Source organism: Protobothrops mucrosquamatus, unplaced genomic scaffold, assembly GCF_001527695.2.
Source record: "Protobothrops mucrosquamatus isolate PMUCROS unplaced genomic scaffold, P.Mucros_1.0 scaffold6442, whole genome shotgun sequence".
NCBI classification, from domain to species: Eukaryota; Metazoa; Chordata; class Lepidosauria; order Squamata; family Viperidae; genus Protobothrops; species Protobothrops mucrosquamatus.
In genome coordinates this window covers 1-19233 of record NW_015392266.1, presented here as the reverse complement: position 1 = coordinate 19233, position 19233 = coordinate 1, and the positions used below count along the sequence as shown (strand labels likewise).

The following is a 19233-nucleotide window of genomic DNA, read 5'->3' as shown; positions in this document are numbered from 1 at the left end:
TCATTTGCCTGTAAGCAAGAACTGGTGGGATCATAAAATAGAGAAAGTCACAGAAAATGATAAAATTAAACTGCTCTGGGACTTCAGAATTCAAACAGACAAGCACCTGCATTCACAACTTCTGGAGCCAGGTTGTTCCACTGATTAATTGTTCTAACTATCACAAAATTCCTCCTTGGTTCTAATGTTGCTTCTCTCCTTGGTTAGTTCCCATCCGTTGCTTCTTGTCCTGCCTTCAGGCGCTTTGGAGAACAGCTTGACTGCCTCTTCTTTGGGGCAGCCCCTGAGATGTTGGAACATGGCTATCCTGTCCCCCCTCGTCCTTCTCTTCATTAAACTAGACATACCCAATTCTAGCAACCGTTCCTTATATATTTCAGCCTCCAGTCCCCTAATCATCTTTGTTGTTCTTCTCTGTACTCAAACAAATAATGTATCAAACAAACAATGAGTATCAGGACAACATTTTCTCATCAAAATGTGTTTGAGTACCAAATTCGATGAGTTTCAAAGCAGTTGGGTACCAAGGTACCGCTGTAATTGGCTAAAACAAGTCCTGAAAATGACCGATGGCTTTCCTCGAGAAAAGAAAAACAAATCAATTTCCAGTTTTTCTCGACCTAGACCAGGGGTAGGCAACCTTGGCTCTTTTATGAGTCTTGGACTTCAACTCCCAGAATTCCTGAGCCAGCCAATTCTGGGAGTTGAAGTCCATGACTCATAAAAGAACTAAGGTTGCCTATCCCTGACCTAGATAATGAACGAGTTAGGGCGGTTAGGTCTGGATCGGACCCCCCTTTCCTTAAAGTGTTTTGCAGCAATCACAGGTGAACTTACTGTTTGCTGCAATGAGAGAAATAAAACAAGGCCGGCTCCATGTTCTCAGGTAAGATCGGTTTCAGCAGATGTAAATAATTCAAGTTCAAATCATGTCTCCATAAAGGATGAGAAACATTCTGAGTACTTTATGTTCTGGCAGGAAAGTTACGAGCCTGAAGTTTTTTCTGGTGCAGAGAAGACGTAAACTGAAATATGCAGGGGAAGAGTCAGTCTCTCTCCCCCAAACTACAGGTGACAGGTGTGATCCTCCTGCTATTGGCCGAGTGGAAACACAGTCCCTTCAGTGGGGGCTTAAATGCTTTTCATGTTCCGCAAACTGTCAGCCCTTTGTCAGATACAAAGCAAACACCTTGGCCACCCACTTCCCAGCCTCATCATCGGCTTTGCAAAAGATTCAGATTAGGGTTAAAAAGCATTGTGTTTTCTGCTTCCCATTTTTTTTTGTTCTTGTTTTAATCTTTTCCATTACTCCCAGTTGGTTTCAGCTTGCTAGGACTGAATTTGAGAGAGATAAGGAAGTCATTCAGAAAAGGCCTTTTAAGACAAACCAGAGCTTCTCAGCTACGTAAAACAGCCTTTGACCTCCTGGAGGTCAAAAAAGTCAAGATGGAAGCAAAAATTAATGTGACCAACGCCTTCTCCCTTTTTTGGGATATCATTTTCTGCTACGTTCTGCACCAAGAGGTAAAGACACAATCAAAAAACCTAAAAGGAAACAAAAGGACCAACACATGCCCTCACTAGCAACCAATAGCCAGATAAGAACACCAAGATTAATACCAGAACTACAATCAAGTAGTAAGCAATTCCCCAATCAAGGAACTACCAACTCAAACAATCAAATAGTCAATAACAGTATAATTAGGGAACTATCAAGAACGCTCCCACTAATACTGACATGGCAAGCCACTAGTATATAAAAGGAGAACAACTCCCTTCCAGCACTGATGAAGTTACCTAGCTGGGTAATGAAACGTCCGCAAGAAAACAACCAAGCTTAGTGAGCACCAAGGACCACACAACTTTCTACAGAATAACTACCTTGATATTTTCTGTATTACCACTTCAAAACTCTTTCCAGCCCAATCTGAAGAATGTGGGACTCTTTGCCAGCAAAACATCTGGTTTAGTCTCATTAAAGCTTTCTCTAACTCAGTGTTTCTCAACTTTGACAATTTTAAGGCATGTGGACTTCAACTCCCAGAATTCCACAGCCAGCAATGCTGGCTGTGGAATTCTGGGAGTTGAAGTCCACATGCCTTAAAATTGTCAAGGTTGAGAAACACTGCAAACTGGACCTCACAATGTCGCCTGGGTAAATGCTGTATCTATAATTTCCTGTTTCTTAGCACAAGAACAGAATCTCCTCTTAGCTTAGCCCTGATCACTTGTAATTAAAACTTTGCAATGTGCAAGAATAAGGTCTGAACTACTAGCTGGTTAGACAAATCTTTTGATAAACTAGCCAAATGCTCCAGTTTACAGAACAAGAAGCTTGATTTTTTTTTTTTAAATCCGATTTTTATTACAGCGACTTAGGGAATCCCTTCCTGTGACAGACTTGAGCTACAGAAGATCAATGAAAATATGGGGCAAGGAGGGCCTCTTAAGAAGATTTTCCCCGCATGTACGCTAAATCANTAGACAAATCTTTTGATAAACTAGCCAAATGCTCCAGTTTACAGAACAAGAAGCTTGATTTTTTTTTTTTAAATCCGATTTTTATTACAGCGACTTAGGGAATCCCTTCCTGTGACAGACTTGAGCTACAGAAGATCAATGAAAATATGGGGCAAGGAGGGCCTCTTAAGAAGATTTTCCCCGCATGTACGCTAAATCAATTGATTACTTGTATGAGTTCTAAGCAATTAGATATCTCTAATCATCAAAGTGATACCTAAAAAAAAAACGAAGATAACAAATGTGGTTGGGAAATAAACGATTCATTCCTCTTCTGGCTTCTTTCCTTGACTAATATTTTTATAACATCCGGGATCATTGATCTGGCATTTCAACAATAACCTCCTCCTGTAATTATAGTATTCCTTTATTAACAAATATTATCCGGACCATCTTTTGATATTAAATAGGACAACTGATTTGTAATCAAACCTGTTTAAAGACGCTGCTGCATTGACATCCTTGGGTACCTTAAAAAACAAACCCCCTTAAACTTTTGTCTATATCGATTTGCCTGTTTGTGGAGGAAAAAATGGTCACTTGGATGAAAAACAGCCTAATGTCATTACTGCCTCCCCACTTTGGCTGCCTTATTGGGACTTCATTTAATAAACTAACTCGGTGTCTTTAGGGACAACCTAATAATCACCCACTCTGAAGTCCCAGGGACTTGCTTCAACAAGGCAGTAATTGTTTTAATGGACGGCCAGACAATGTTTCCTGGCTGCAGGAATTAACAGAAGGAAAGGAGAAAAGAGTCCAGCGCATCTCAAGCAATTAGGGGGTCACGTGCCCCTTGTTTTCCCCCCCCTCTAGCAGGAAAAAAAAAGGAAGCCGGTTTGAAATATTAAAACACGGTTTCAAGGCCTTTCTCTTCGCACAGATTTCCCAAAATCTGACTTAAAATGAAGTCAGGAGTGCGTTTTCTGCAAAGTCTAAAAAAAAAAAAGAAAAAGAAAAGAGAGAGAGAGAGGGTTTCAGAAGAAAACTCCGGAGCGAGGGAAGAGATGAAAGACTCATAAAGGAAATTTTAAGAGGTTCGGGAGCCATTAGTAGTCCATAAAGGCAAGATTTAAGATCCTAAGATTTAAAGGCAGTTTTACAGCAGTGAATGAACTTAGCGGTTGGCATATTGAACGGGTTAAGAGCTGCAATCGGGATCTACGCAGACAGGGTCAAAAAAAGCAAGATGGTTGCTGGGAGGATGCTTACAGCTTTCGTTGCAGGCTCCGTTTTGAGCCCTTCCCCCTGCAGATTGTCCTCAGCTTACGACCACAATTTCCGTTGCAAAGTGGGACATTTGTTAAGTGAATTTTGCCCCATTTTACGTCCTTTCTTGCCACCGTTGTTAAGTGACTCGCTGTGTTGTTAAGTTAGTGACACAGTTGTTAAGTGGAAGGGGATCAGTTGGCCCCCGAGACACTGCAACTGTCATAAATACAAGTCAGTTTCCAAGCGTCTGAATTTTGATCACGTGACCCTGGGGATGCTGCGACGGTCATAAGTATGAAAAACGGTCATAAGTCCCTTTTTTCAGTGCCGTTGTAACTTTGACCGGTCACTAAACAAACTGCTGTAAGTCGATCCTGCTTGCAATATATACAGGAACTTGCTTATACAATTTATATATTAAATTGATATGCTATCCATCTCACTATTGAGTGACTCTGGGTGGCTTACATCATCATAAAAAAAAGAATAAAAACATTAAAATGAACAAAAATTGGGTAAACTAGGCACCAGTACATGAGTGGGATGGAAGTGGGATTTCCTTCTTAGTCCACAATAAGCTTTACTTACAAAAAATAATAATAATTCCTAAATGCTAATTAGCTTGGCCACCTTAATGATCATTCATCAGAAGCCACCTAGATTGTTGTTTCTCAACCTTAGTGTGTGGACTTCAACTCCCAGAATTCCCCGCTCTCCTGGGAGTTGAAGTCCACACGTATTAAACTTCTCAAGGTTGAGAAACACTGACGTAGTTCATCCAAGACGTAACTGGCAGACTGGAAACCAGAGACAACCAGATTATTATCAGAAACGGATGACATCTTTTTTTTTAAATGCAAGTACTTTAAAACTCGCACACCACCTGCCGGCGCATCATTTCCCGTTATTTCATAGCTGCTCCGTGTTCTTAACTGCCCATTTTTGGGAGATTGTTCTAAAGGTCTGCAGGATGCTCCGTGCCTGGGGGCCTTCTCAAGTTTTGCTTCGAAGAGGTCTGATGCACGTGACACGGGATGCTGAGACTTTGAAGGCAAATTCGAGCTTAACTTAAGTAACTTTGTCATAAAAATGTCGCGCAGGGGAGAAGGGAAAGGGGACTGAAAGTCAGCAAAGTCTAATTTTTCTCATGCAGGTTTGTAGCTCTTCACGGTCAAATAGTTTGGGGTGAATGTATTCATTGTTCTCTATGGGCCAGGGAAATATAATTGGCTCTGGGGCAGGGTGGAGTATCCCGTTTCTCCGGAATTAGGCAGAGTCTCACTCACTAAAAGCCCCTTACTTGAACCTGGACTGAAGATCTCCAGGCGAGAAGATTTTGGAGGGACTCAGAAGCAACATTTCCACTCCGGAGCAATTTAACCTGTTTTAGCCCTCCGCTCTTCAGACGTGCTATCAACCTTCCTTGTTTTCTGCAGCCGTAACGTAATACTAACGGCTTAAATCCACTGGATGGGTCAATTATCTACGGAGATTCTCAGTCCTCCAGGTTGTAGTTATCTCAAAGGTGCTTCTCCCCCCTCCCCCAAAAGGCTACTGGGGCAAACTCATTTAACAACTGTTTCACTTAGCAACATAAATTTTGGACTCAGCTGTGATTGTAACTCGAGGACAACCTGTTTAGTCCAACTAAAGGCAAAGGCAAAATTCTCGTTCGTCTGAAGAGTGTAGACAGCAACCTAATTTCCCTTCTCTTGAACACCATCTCCCCGAAAACAAATTCTAATTGATTTTAGTCTGTCTTGTTTTCAAGCAGGCTGTGAATTCTAAGTACGCTTAAGTGTCCTCATACCATGATACAGACATTAAGGGAGGATTTATTTGGCGGGTGGATCTGTTATGTTTTATGGATGACCCAGCTAAAGCACTCTGTGCTTGTTGCTACCTAGAAACATAACTTAGAAAGTATAAAACTTTTAAGATTGGCCCTGCAAATCACAGGAATTTCGACACTACTCCCTTGCATTCCTAATGTAAACCCTCAAGGAACATATGCATAAATTATAAAGTATCTTCATGTATTCAGATTTAAAAGAATAAGTAGATTAATGAAACTGGATGCAGACCCACTTTGGAAAGCTACAACTCAATATTAAAAGGACCCGGCAATAGCAGCAAAATCACTTGACTTCTGCCCAAATTACTACAGATAGTCTTTCGACTTAGGACCACAATGGAACTGTGACGGTCATAAAACAGGTCACCCACGTAAAGCCCGACTTTGCCATCTTTTCTGCGGCAATCGTTGAGTGAATGCTGTGGACGTTAAGCAAAACAATGGTTTGCTGTAGCTCAGTTTTGCTGAAAATGCTGGTTTTCTGCAAAACTGTTGTAAAACATGGTTATGGGACTGAGTGGGGGGGATTGTGCAAATGGACATAAATGTAGGCTGCCCAACATGCGGTCATACGGCCCCTGGGGATTGCATCAGAACTTCAGAAATGGGTCCTAAATAGGTCTGTTGTAACTCTGAACTGTCACTAAGCAGCGGTCCTAAGTTGAGAAATAGATAAGAGGGATCCCTGTGTAACCAGTTGGTTGGAGATAACTGCAAATCCTGATGTCGCACAAATAGGTTATTTATTAGGGGCTTTTATGAAGAGCTTTCTAAGCAACACACAATCAAAGCATCCTCCTGCAGAGTTTCTCCTAGCTGCCTAGCTGGCTGGGGAATGCTGGGAGTTGACGTCCGTACATCTTAAGGTTGCCCAGGTTGAGAAACACTGTCCTACTGAATTTGGAATCCAAGACTCCTATCTGGGATGAAAACTACTACGGCCACAAACCCAGTTCCTCAAAGAGTAGTCTCTCTGCATATTGTCCTGATCCTAAGATCCTGTTTGTCACTTCCTTCTGCAACCTGGGGAAGTCTACGCACATCGGATTGAAATGAACAGACACTGCTTAACAAGAATACCACAGCTTTAAACACTCTCCACTAGAAGACGAAGAAGGAGGAGGAGGAGGAGGAGGAGGAGGAGGGAGGGAGGAAAGAAGAAGAAGAAGAAAAAGAAGAAGAAGAAGAAGAAGAAGAAGAAGAAGAAGAAGAAGAAGAAGAAGGAGAAGGAGAAGGAGAAGGAGAAGGAGAAGGAGAAGGAGANAAGGAGGAGAAGGAGAAGAAGAAGAAGAAGAAGAAGAGGAGGAGGAGGAGGAGGAGGAGAAGAAGAAGAAGAAGAAGAGGAGGAGGAGGAGGAGGAGGAGGAAGAGAAGGAGAAGGGAGAAGGAGAAGGAAGAAGCGAGAAAGAGAAGACATGGGACTCTTGGCCACTTACCCCGAGCCGGACGCAACTCTGTAATGTTCGCAGTAGTTTCGTCATCAGAATCGCCCCCAGCAGCCACCACTTTGTACCGGTTTCCCGTCTGTTTCTTCAACATGTGAGGCACCTGCAAAGCTGCCTCTCTCTCAGCTGCCAGGTCCAGATCCTGCTGCGCCAGATGTGCCCGCAGCTGTCTAATTTCAAACTGAAGCCAAAGAAAGAGAGAAAAATAGCAATTAGCACTAGCACTTAAGACTTATATACCGCTTTACAGCCCTCTCTAAGCGGTTTGCAGAGCCAGCGTATTGCCCCCAACAATCTTGGTCCTCATTTTACCGACCCCGGAAGGATGGAAGGCTGCGCCAACCTTGAGTCGATCAGGATCGAACTGCTGGCAGTGGGCAGAGTTAGCCTGCAATGGTGCATTCTAACCACTACGCCTCCACGGCTCTTAATGTGCAATATGCAGAGGTATATTGCGTGTAAATACGGATACCCACATAAAGAGTGATATTCTGGTGCTGCTCCTAAAGAGGCATCTCAGCACCAGAGTTTGAAGATCTCAAATCTGGGCACCATCTGTAAAAATGACCAGCTTGATCTGTTCAACCAGTTCAAGTTTTGAAAGGCTGACATAACAATGGTTCAAGGGCTGCTAAAGGCTGTCGCAGGGTGGACACACTGCATTAAGGCATGGGTGAGTTTATCCACAATTGGGGGGGGGGTTAAGTGATCCACTCACCCAAAACTCCATATGGCTTATTCTGGCCCTGCAAGCAAACTGAGATTGGGAAGAACTGGCATGGATGCACACAACATAATTTGCACCAATGTTGTGTTTGCTCCAAGCAAACTGTAATAAAGAAAGCTTTTCTCTAATAGGAAATTAAAGACATAAATGTGGCTATTATATTTGCATAAACTCTCTGTGGCCTTTAGTGTGATTCAAAAGAATCAGTCACTGCTGAAAAGAAAAGACACTATCAATTCACAACATCCATTTTAATGGTTGCTGTACAATCGACCAACTCCTGCGGCTACCTTTTGTCATGTGACGCCAGCCATTGCTAAAACTTAACAACTGCGGATTTTTCATTTATTTTGGTCTTTTACTCTTGACACAGACACGTGCTGTGTAAAAAACTCACTAATTATTTTGTATAAATCTAATGCCCTTTTACATCGGCACTCTCATTTTCTTTCAATTTATTTCTTTGAAAATAGTTTTGTATGTACATTGCAGATTTTCTGAAAATGCAGAAAGCTATCACCACCAAATTATGCACCTACATGAATTCAAAAGGGGGGGGAGAGAATCAAAGTTTATTGTTTTCATAATCGAAAACAAATGTAATTGCTAACCTTTCTTTAAAAGAAAACATTGAATTTAGAGGCACAAACACCAACGCTTCCTGAAATAAGTGTGAACTAAGCCTGATGGCATATGCCACCAAAATACAAAGTCACAACATGACGAATGTGAAACAGAGCCATCTCTAAACTCAACACAGAAATCAAATCAAGCATGGTATCTTTTTAGCACTTATCAACAATTACAGCGACAATAAAAGCTTCTTTAAAAATATGTGATATTTTTAACAAAGGAGGGTTACATATCAAACTGCTGTAAAACAAGACACACATTCTAGATATGAATACATACACAAATGCACATCTAAATTTCCTGGTATTTCTAGACTAGCAACGGCTATATGTACTTGTAATACAAAGCTGTGGTTCCCAGCTTATAGGGTTTTGCTACTGTTTTTTTTTTTACAGCCTCAAGGTCAAACATCAGAAGCCAGAGTTTGATCTTGGTTCTTTTGAGGTAGTTAAGAGTTTATTGTATAACTGTGTTTTGTGCAAATCAGGAGTGCAAATTTTGGGGGCCCCGAGGACCCGTCTGTGCTACCAAATCAGGCATTACATTGACGGACAAGAAGCAGAGCTAGACCACCCTCTAGGAAATAAGAAACTTGCTATCTGAGCTCTAAAACCAAAGCAGAGATAGTTTAACAGGTCTCAACAGCTCCCTAATTTCTCTCAGCCGAAAGTCAGCGGTGGGAGAAAGTGTGATACGTGATGCCCTGAGAGATCCATTAAGTGGCATTTTGTCTTTCCTGGGAAAACGATCCCGCAACATTTAATACGTGGATGTGTCAACATGGCCAGGAACATTAAATAAGTGAAAGCAAGCAGCGGATATGTAACAATACTGCTTTTCTAAATTCAACATTTTGGTACAATCAATTAGAAATGCAATTTTGGGAGGCATGAAAAAACAACCACCTAGAATTCGAGAGACGGCAAGCAGGAATAAAAATGCTGTATTTACACCAAAGGATGACCCTCAATTTATAATAATTTCCCCCAAAAGCAGCCAGAAAGAGCCTGGTACTACTGCCCCAGAGATAACTGAACAGAGAAGAAAAGGAGAAAAAAATTGTTCAGATGGTGGAAAAATCATTTAAATCCACCAGATAAAACACTTTCTTCCAGAAAGGCTTAATGTTCAGGCAAGTTGGGCTCTCTTAGAGGATTCAAGATGACCCCACCTCACAATTCACAAGTAATGATTTGGAGAGAAAAAGGTAAGTTAGAGTCCAGAATTGCATAAGTCATAAGAGGTCAGATTGACCTAGGAAAATGAAAGAAGTGCCTTTGCTGCCACCCTATGGCCAAAAGGCATAAGTGCAGCTTAGCAGTGGAGCATGGAGCATTGGGTAATGTGGGTCGACTGTGGGCTGTTTCTTGGCACCCAGGAGAATTTTTAAATATATATATGGAAGGAAAGAACACAGTGGGGGTTGTGAGTGGATGCAGGATCCCTATGACTGGTATCAGTGAAATGAAAGGAAAGAACACAGTGGAGGTTGTGAGTGGGTGCAGGATCCCTAGGACTGGTATCAGTGAAATGGAAGGAAAGAACACAGTGGAGGTTGTGAGTGGATGCAGGATCCCTAGGACTGGTATCAGTGAAATGAAAGGAAAGAACACAGTGGAGGTTGTGAGTGGGTGCAGGATCCCTAGGACTGGTATCAGTGAAATGGAAGGAAAGAACACAGTGGAGGTTGTGAGTGGATGCAGGATCCCTAGGACTGGACTTCACCGAAGGGAAAGTGGGGGTAGTCATGATAAACATCAAAGAGGTGGAGATGGAACGGCCCCCAAGGATTGTGAAAGGGTGAATCAGCCCAAGGATGGGAGGCATGTTCCAGCCTGGGAAAGCGGAGGACGCCCACCTGAGATACAGACACAAAAAAGGAGGGAGGAGGGCGGCAACACACATGTAGGTAAAGGAGGTAAGGAAGAATTAACTCGGTTTGCAGATGAGGCCAGGATTGGCCGGCCGGGACCTGTCACAAGATCTAGGAGCCGTGCGCAGACATGACTGTATTTATAAACAAGCTCTCCCAGCATCCTGATTATACCCTGATGATGATGGCAGTTTTAGGCCATCGAAAGCTTGGTTTTATTTATTAAAACTGTATTGTTTTATACTTCCTGGTGATCACTTTGTTGTCTTTTAAAATATATATATATATTTCTTTTTAAAAAAAGCTTGTTCCTTTTAAGTTAAAGGCATAAATATTACAATGCTATTACTGCAGTCTGCATGCGGATTTTTGAAGATTCAGCCCAAGAGGTTTTCTGCTTTCTAATTTTTCCCTAGCATCAGAGGAAAACTAATGGACGAAAACTTTTGACATTGGCATGGAGATATAATTGTGCCCTCTTACCCCCTGTTCTTGGCAGATGTGGGTCAGTCTTTCCAGCTGCTCGTCCTGAATAACCTTTGCTTTTTCGTACTGTTGGATCACCATCTCCATTTCCACTTTAACGGGCAGGACGTAGGCTACAAATCAGAACCATACAAATAGGGTCTTTCATAGCAGATAAGAAGGCAGTTCTCTACTACTAATCAGAAATGCAGACTTTCTGCGGCTACTGAAAGCAGAATGGGTCACGATGCATCCCTCGACAAATGCTAAGTGAGACTCTTAAAAGAACCGACGTGCAATTGAGAGAGAGGATAATTCTGAACAACCATCTTTAAGATAAGATTCTCTCGGCTTGTCAAAAATCATCTATTGCCTCCAAGTCTTCCTTTTAAAAAGAAGACACGTGTGTGTGTGTGTGTGTGTGTGTGTGTGTGTGTGTGTGTGTGTGTGTTTACTTAGGAAAATGGAAGCAAGTTTTGCTCATTCAAGATCACCTATTCTACTCTAATTGTCTAAAGCAGGGGTCTTCAAACTTGGCCCTTTTGATTTGTGGACTTCAACTCCCAGAATTCCTCAGCTAGCATGCCTGGCTAAGGAATTCTGGGAGTTGAAGTCCACAAGTTTTAAAGTAGCCAAGGTGAGGACCCCTGATTTAGAGTCTTCTTGGATGCCTTAACACAGGGGTCTTCAAACTTGGCCCTTTTATGACTTAGCATGCCTGGCTAAGGAATTCTGGGAGTTGAAGTCCACAAGTCATAAAAGGACCAAGTTTGAAGACCCCTGGTCTAATGAAGTGTTTCTCAAGCTTGGCAATTTTAAGAGGTGGTGGACTTCAACTCCATGCTGGCTGGGGAATCCTGTGAGTTGAAGTCCACATATCTTAAAATTGCCAAGCTTGAGAAATATTGGTCTAATGGATCACAGGTGGATTTTCACATGCAGTTTCTTTAAAAGAAGTTGCTAAGAACTTGAACTGCTCAGCCCCCGAGTTGGTGCTTCTTTCTTTCTCTAAACCTCCACATCCTGCTGCAGATTATTTTTTTTCGCAAAATTCTAATTACCCACACAAGCACATTATTGCATCTGTTATGACACTGGGACAAAACATGTGACTTAAGTACATTGGGAATTTGTTTATCTTCTCAGCAAGGGTCAACTGGTTAAATCTGTGTTTTCTGCTTGAAATTAGCCTAAAATAGATGTTATCCATTTAACAAAGGAATGGCTTGTTTTTTTTTGTTAATTTTTCAAATTTATACAGCCACTCCTCTCACCAAACAAGTGACTCTGGGCAGCGCACAACCAAGTTAAAAAAAAAAAATCACTGTTGACTTACCATCGATAATTCGTTTGACTCTCCAAATTCTCAGGGTAATAATGAGACTTATAGCATCCCATGGACTGCTTGGTCCATTAGCCACTGTAGATGCCACCATGGGAGCCAAAGATAAGATGATTACAGCACCATCAAATACCTAATATGAAAAGAATTTCACAGGAATCACATATACATTATTTTTGAACGTATGCATCTGTGGGAAATGGCCAGGTTGAGTCCGAGGATAGGGTAGGGTCAAATGCATCATCAGTTTGGAATCCTTATGCATCCACAAGAGATCTACGCCCATGGATACAGCTGACTCTTATCTAGTGTCAATTTGCCTTGACTGCTAGTAGATCAGATTCTTGTGTATGCCTTGACTGTTAGTAGATCAGATTCTTGTGTATAAAATAAACTTTTGTATGAAATAAACTTGTAGTACTTTTGAACTTTATCCTGGATCCTGGTTTCTTGCGCCTTACGTTATCAAGTGACAATCCAACCCTTTCTCTTCTTTGGATCCATACTGGTTATTTTACCCACGTTGCCCATACTGCATTTGTCGTATTTACATAATCACATTTCCAATGGATTGTCCTATACAGGTAGTCCTTGACTTATAACAGTTCACTTAGTCATCATTCCAAGTTACAATGGCGCTGGAAAAAATGTCTTATGATGGTTTTTCACACGACCGTTGCAGCATCCCCCTGGTCATGTGATCAAAATTTAGACGCTTGGCAACTGGCTAGTATTTATGACGGTTGCAGTGTCCTGTGATCCCCTTTTGTGACCTTCTGACAAAGAGTCAATGGGGAAGGCAGATTCACTTAACAACTGTGTTACTAACTTAACCACTGCAGTGATTCACTTCACAAGAATTGCAAGAAAGGTTGTAAAATGGGGCAAAACTTACTTAACAAATGTCTCACTTAACAACAGAAAGGTTGGGCTCAATTGGGGTCGGAAGTTGAAGACTACCTGTAGTTTAGCAGATTCCATGCAAAGGAGCTACAGTTTGGGCAGAATATACCACCTTGCCTTTTGACTTTAACCTGGTTGCTACAACGAGTAGCAGAAACCTGAGCAATGCACACCAAGGTTTGGGCAAGAGGGACATGTCATGAAAGATTTCGCTACTTTGGACTTACCTCTATTTTGTTTTCAATATAGTCCCATATACCGAGTACGACTATTCTCAAAATAGTCTAAGGAAAGTCCATGTTGGGAAACAAAAAGGGGAGGGGGGAAGGAGGGGGAAGAGAGGAAATTAGCATTTGTCTTTTACACATTCATTTAAAACATGCTGACATCAATTATATTTAAAGCTTATTCCCTTCTTAAAAAGATGCCCTGCTTCTACCTCTTCCAAGTTCTGGGAATAATGGAAAAGATAAGCAAAATTCCAGACTAATAGGGACGATCTTTTCAAGTTTAATAGTAACCATTCTCCAACTCAGAAATGAGTAGTATTGCTTAAAGTCTCCATGGACCCTACTTTCAAGTTATAACAACAATAACAGTAACAGTAACAATAACAATAATAGTAATAATGAATGTCCCTTTCATAGATTTTAGTGGACAAGAGCTGCCAAACATTTTAGACCATTTGCAAATGCAAATGTTTTTTCTCAGGGTGGAAAAGTGGTGACCCGCTTAATCACTGCAATGACTTATGACTCAACTGCAGTCATAAATTGAGGACTACTTGTAAAACAAGCAGCCAGAGGGGAATTCATGAACTGGCCCTAATTTTGTGGGGGCTGCTCCAAAGATTTCATCCTTGGGCTCTTCAGCTGGGAAGGAAGATTAATGCTCTCATCCCCACTCGTGTGATATGGTTAATTAGAGATGAGCCTAAAACAATCCCAGGGATAAAACAATCTGTTTCTAACCCAACTGCTGATTGAGTGGGGTGTCAGGAGGATGCTCTGAGCCTGCCCACAGTTTAAGTGAACACAGCTGCTAAGCCAATTTCATGCCTTATTTGAAGTTTGGCAAGAAAATATGCTCCTAATGAAGTATGAATTTGGCCATTTACAAGCAGGCAATGAGAAATTAAATCTCTTTTAAGAAATTAAGTCTCTTTATTCAAGCTTGCAAATAAGAGTTTAACAGACCTTGGACAGTTTAAACCACGGGTGTCCAATCTCGGCAATTTTAAGACCTGTGGACTTCAACCCCCAGAAGTTGAAGTCCACAGGTCTTAAAAGTTGCCCAGGTTGGATACCCCTGATATAAAAAATTTGGTATACATTGCTTGCAGACATTTCATTATCTAATTAGGAACGTCATCAGTGTTGGAAGGGAGTGGGGTTTGCAGTGTGGAGGTGAAGGAGGGGGGGAGGAGGAGGAGGAGGAGGAGGAGGAGGAGGAGGAGGACGACGACGACGACTGTGGGGTCCTTGGTGCTCACTGACCTTGGTTGTTTTCTTGCAGACATTTCTATTACCCAAACTAGGTAACCATCATCATTCTAGCCTTTAATTGAGATGTTTTAAATTGTAAACAATGCCACAATTAAGTCCTCTGGGACTCTTGTCAGAGTCCAATTGTCCTCATTTCTATTGATCTGGCTACTCATTTCAACACTTCAAGTGACAATGGAAGAAGCATCTGTCAATAAAAGTAGCTATTTATGGCTCTCTCTTTCTCTCTGGTCTCAAGAGACTTACTGGGACATTCTGTGTCATCTGTACACTGGTCTTCCCCCTATGATTAGCACATGAAAATTAGCTGGGGAAAGCCTGTTCTGAAAACCGAAAGTCTGTCAAGTTCTAATTAAAAATACGTTTACTGAAGGATAGAAAAAAAACCCCAGCCATATTCCTTTTCCCTACAGTTACAATTCCCATTTCCTTTACCTCTGAAAAGAAGATAGATAGGATAACCAGACTGATCCAGTGAATGACGCCAGCAAATTGCGATGCGCTTGAAACTACAAGGAAGAACAAAAAAGCAAGTGAGACGTGATGTGTGTCATGCATAGGCCAAAGCAGGATGGTCAGTCTTAAAGCGTATTTTAAAAGGAAATGCAGATATCTATTTTCCTTCTTATTCTTAAATTAATATCACAATTTTGTTAAAGCGGGCTCAAAACCAGGAAGTCGCAGAAACCTTAAGATCTGTAAAGAGAAGGCATCAATAAAGACAAAATCCTCCTGGCAGGAGGGCATAGGACTCAGGAGTAGTGTCAGAATCCAATTATATTTCATTTCTAGCTACCTACTCTGAAAAAAGACCCATTTCTTACTCTTTGTGGATTCTGTCATACTACGAAAGGGGAGGAGGGAGCAAGGGGGTTTATGACTCTCACTTCCTTCATTTAAACTACAAAGGACTGGATGTGATTCTTATCAAGAGGATTGACCATAACAATATGGCCATAGCCTTTCATCTACTCTCTCTCTCTGAAGTCTCCCTTCTGCCGGCAGTGAGGAAAAAGGGGTGGAAATGTAACACCTGGGATTGTGGGGTGGGGGCTGCTTGGGAACACTTAAAACATTGAATGGTAGGGGTTGGCCCCTCAGATCCTGTCTAGAACGCCTGCAACCATTTTCTCTTAATAAAGATGCCTGTTGGAAGAGATATTTACATCTTAAGAAGAAGATGTCTTCTTAAGATGTAAAGTGGGGTGGGTCCTTACAGGTAGGCAACCTTGGCTCTTTTATGATTCATGGACTTCAACTCCCAGAATTCCTGAGCCAGCTATGCTGGCTCAGGAATTCTGGGAGTTGAAGTCCATGAGTCATAAAAGAGCCAAGGTTGCCTACCCCTGGCATAGGTGGATATTCTGATGAAAGTTGTTCAGGAACTCCTCAGAAAGTGGAATGGGACAATTCAGTGTGGGCCAGTCGCTGTGGCCAACTCGTCGTGGCCAACTCGCCAAGGGACAATTTAAGAATTCAATTTAATTATTTAAAATCAATAAAAAAAAATTTCGATTTTTGTCATTCGCTTTTCATTCTATCCTTCCTTTGGCATCCTTTCTTGAATGATTCTAGTCCACCCTTTCTTTGATATTAGTGTAACCCTTGTCCCGCAGAGAGTTCTCCCAGGGCCAGTTGTCCCATGGCGAGCTGGCGAATGATCAGAGAGCGCTGTCGGTTCAAAGACGATATTATGGGCAATAAAGTTTACCGAGGATTTAGGAGAATTTTCAGAACATCGGGTTATGGGTCAAAACAAACATGAAGGCAAATATACGTGTCTCAGGATAATGTTAAAAGATCCAATCTGGGTCGTTTATTGCAGGGGTCCCCAACCCCCGGTCCGTGGTCCAGTACCGGGTCACAGCATGCCAGCAACTGGTCCGCACAAACAAGCAAAGCCCCATCCGTGGGATGCAGGCAGCACACAAAACCACGCACCCTCCGGTCTGCAGAAAAACCTCTCTCCGCGTAACCGGTCCCTAACGCCCAAAAGGTTGGGGACCTCTGATTTATTGGGAGTACAGGTTTTGTTTTCCGAGCTTTCGGACTTGTTCTGGAGCCCATCTTCAGGGAACTTCAAACTTCAAAGCTCAGAAGATGAAACCTCCGGTCCCGGTAAACGACCCAGATTAGATCCTGCAAAACCAACATGTGTGAAGGAGACAATATTTGCTCCACACTGGAACCTTCAACATAAGGATGTCCATCTTTTTGTAGAAACATTCCCCGAATCTTGTTTACCACACACCTATTACCATAACGTGAGAATAGGACAGTGACTGTTATCGCGCAAACAAAATGCATAGAAACCATCCTGGCCAAATCAATATGGCAGTAAGCGGACACAAAGAGGGACCACAAAGATGCTATCAGTGCCACTGTAACTTCAAACGGTCACTAAATGGACGGTTTGTAAACCGAGAACTATCTGTATCCTGTGGTTTGCTCAAACATTTCAGGAAGAAAAACAGAAACAAGGGTAAAAGCCTGCTACTCACACTGGAGAAGCTTTATATCTATTAGGAGCTCCAGAGTCAGAAGAATCACCACCAATACTACACAGGCTAGCAGGAAACTGTTGAGACTCGCACTGAGTAAAAATACCTGCCAGACGGCCGCTCGCCTCCCGCAGCAGGGCTTAAGCCAGTTAGATCTGAAGGAAGAAAAAGAGAGGGAAGGAGGAAGAAGAGGAAGACAGACGAGAAAAAGGCAGACAGGTAAAAGAAGAGCAAGACAGAAGCAGCCAGGTTTTGTTTGAGCAGAGAGCGGATCCACGGTTGAATTTAGTGGTTGAATTTATACCCTGCAAATGTATAGGATGCAAATGTAATCTGGGGTTCTTCATTTCACCCCCGTAGTAGCGATCGTAGATAGTTGGGCTGAAAGGATGTGATCCCCTGAGCTTCCATACTTTGTCCTGATCCGGCCCCTAAATCACTACACCGCCATATTATTAATGAAACGTATCTGTCCATGCTGCTAACATCGGACGTTCTTGCTTGACAGTATATAAAGATGCAGACATTTCCTATTTAACCTGTGTACTACTTTTAGAGTTAAAATTAGATGGTGCTGGAGGGGAGGGGGAAGAATGTGCTTGGGGACTTGTTAGCCATAACAATATCTCAGTAGAGCAGGGGTAGTCAACCTTGGCTCTTTTATGACTCGTGGACTTCAACTCCCAGAATTCCTGAGCCAGCTGTGCTGGCTCAGGAATTCTGGGAGTTGAAGTCCACGAGTCATAAAAGAGCCAAGGTTGACTACCCCTGCAGTAGAGTATTCTTCAAGGTTAGTTGTAATAAGAGGAGATAACGGGAGGGAAAGTTCACACTTCAAACTAATTGGAGAATGTGATTAATGACTGTTAAATGAAGGAGTGAGTTGTGCTTTGATACTGTGTGTTTGGGGGAGGAGAATTCAGATTTTGGCTTCTCTATGTACCTGCCGAAGCTATGTTGCAAATTAAAGATTCTTTAAGGTAAACAATGCCTCAAAGTTCTTTGAAGAGCTTCTTCTTTCGGAGCCATGACAGTATCTTTATGGTACAATATATACTCAACCCATCTGTTTAGTGAAAGTACCATGCTCACTGCACGCCTGGTGTGGTAAGTCCAGTTTGCAAAGTTCTCAGTCCAATAAGCAGGCACAGAGGGAATCCAGATTCAACCCCAATTGTTCCTTTTGTACAAAATGTGCAAACAGCAAAGAGGAGCAATGCAGGATTAGTCCAAAGGCTCAGCCAGTCTTCTATTCAGGCCATGCATTTGCCAGTTAGAGGGTCAAAAGCATGATACCAGCTCAAGAACCCACACCTATTGACCGTCACCATCGGTGGGTTCTTATTTATTATTTATTAAATTTATATGCCGTCCATCTCACCAAGAGGTGACTCCTAGGTGGCTTAAAGATGTATGGTTTCCAAAGTTGGAATGACTAAATAATAACGATCCCAACTGGAATCTCTTAACAGGTTTATCTTCCTGCATGACCTTATCGAATTGTCCATTAAAGTTGGTGGCCATCAGAATCATAATCTAGGACTCTTTTAGATATGTTCAAAAAAAACCACATTTCTACATCTAGATTAAGCAACCTTCTTTGATGATTTGCCATAGGATTGTTTTATTCCATGCGGTGTGTGCGTGTCCTGCAGAACCGGAATTTCCCATTTTAATTTTCCAGAGGATCAAGGACTGCCCGGGTACGAAGCCTACCGAATTCTTCATACAACTTCAACTTCGAAACGAACGAGGAATGAAAATAAATGTTATTGCTTCTTGTAGTTCCCTGTTTTGGCTGTTGCCACTATTCCTACATTTTGACATTTTGTATTAGCAAAGCAAGTTAGGACCACACGTGCTGCCTTACACCCAATCAAAGCACTACATTATTTTATCCAGCAGTGAAGATCAGCTTACTGCAACACCGGCTGAGAATTTTAATTTCAGACGCCAAGGACTGATTGAACAGGAATCGTTCTGGTATGCAAAGCGTTTACTCTTCTTTGAAACTTCTGCCAATGCAAACAGAATGTGTGCTTTCACTATAGGACTTAAAGTTCTAGAGCAGGGGTCTTCAAACTTGGCCCTTTTATGACTTGTGGACTTCAACTCCCAGAATTCCTCAGCCAGGCACGCTGGCTGAGGAATTCTGGGAGTTGAAGTCCACAAGTCATAAAAGGGCCAAGTGTGAAGACCCCTGTTCTAGAGCAAATATTATTAAGTCTTTACATAATGCAACAGAACGGAGCG

The 19233-nt window shown here is 42.1% G+C and overlaps 1 protein-coding gene across 1 annotated transcript in view; it reads right to left on the bottom strand.

Moving 5' to 3' along the window:
• Window positions 1-17135, bottom strand: part of LOC107300239 (transmembrane protein 266-like) — a gene marked incomplete at its 5' end in the record, with an annotated part of 18854 nt that extends 1719 nt beyond the window's left edge. Inside the window, 6 exons of the mRNA XM_029286967.1 lie at window positions 7023-7212; window positions 10748-10863; window positions 12066-12204; window positions 13202-13258; window positions 14915-14988; window positions 16981-17135. Coding sequence (XP_029142800.1) covers window positions 7023-7212; window positions 10748-10863; window positions 12066-12204; window positions 13202-13258; window positions 14915-14988; window positions 16981-17135 — 731 coding nt within the window. The remainder of the gene's footprint in view (window positions 1-7022; window positions 7213-10747; window positions 10864-12065; window positions 12205-13201; window positions 13259-14914; window positions 14989-16980) is intronic.
• Window positions 17136-19233: the final 2098 nt, after the last annotated feature.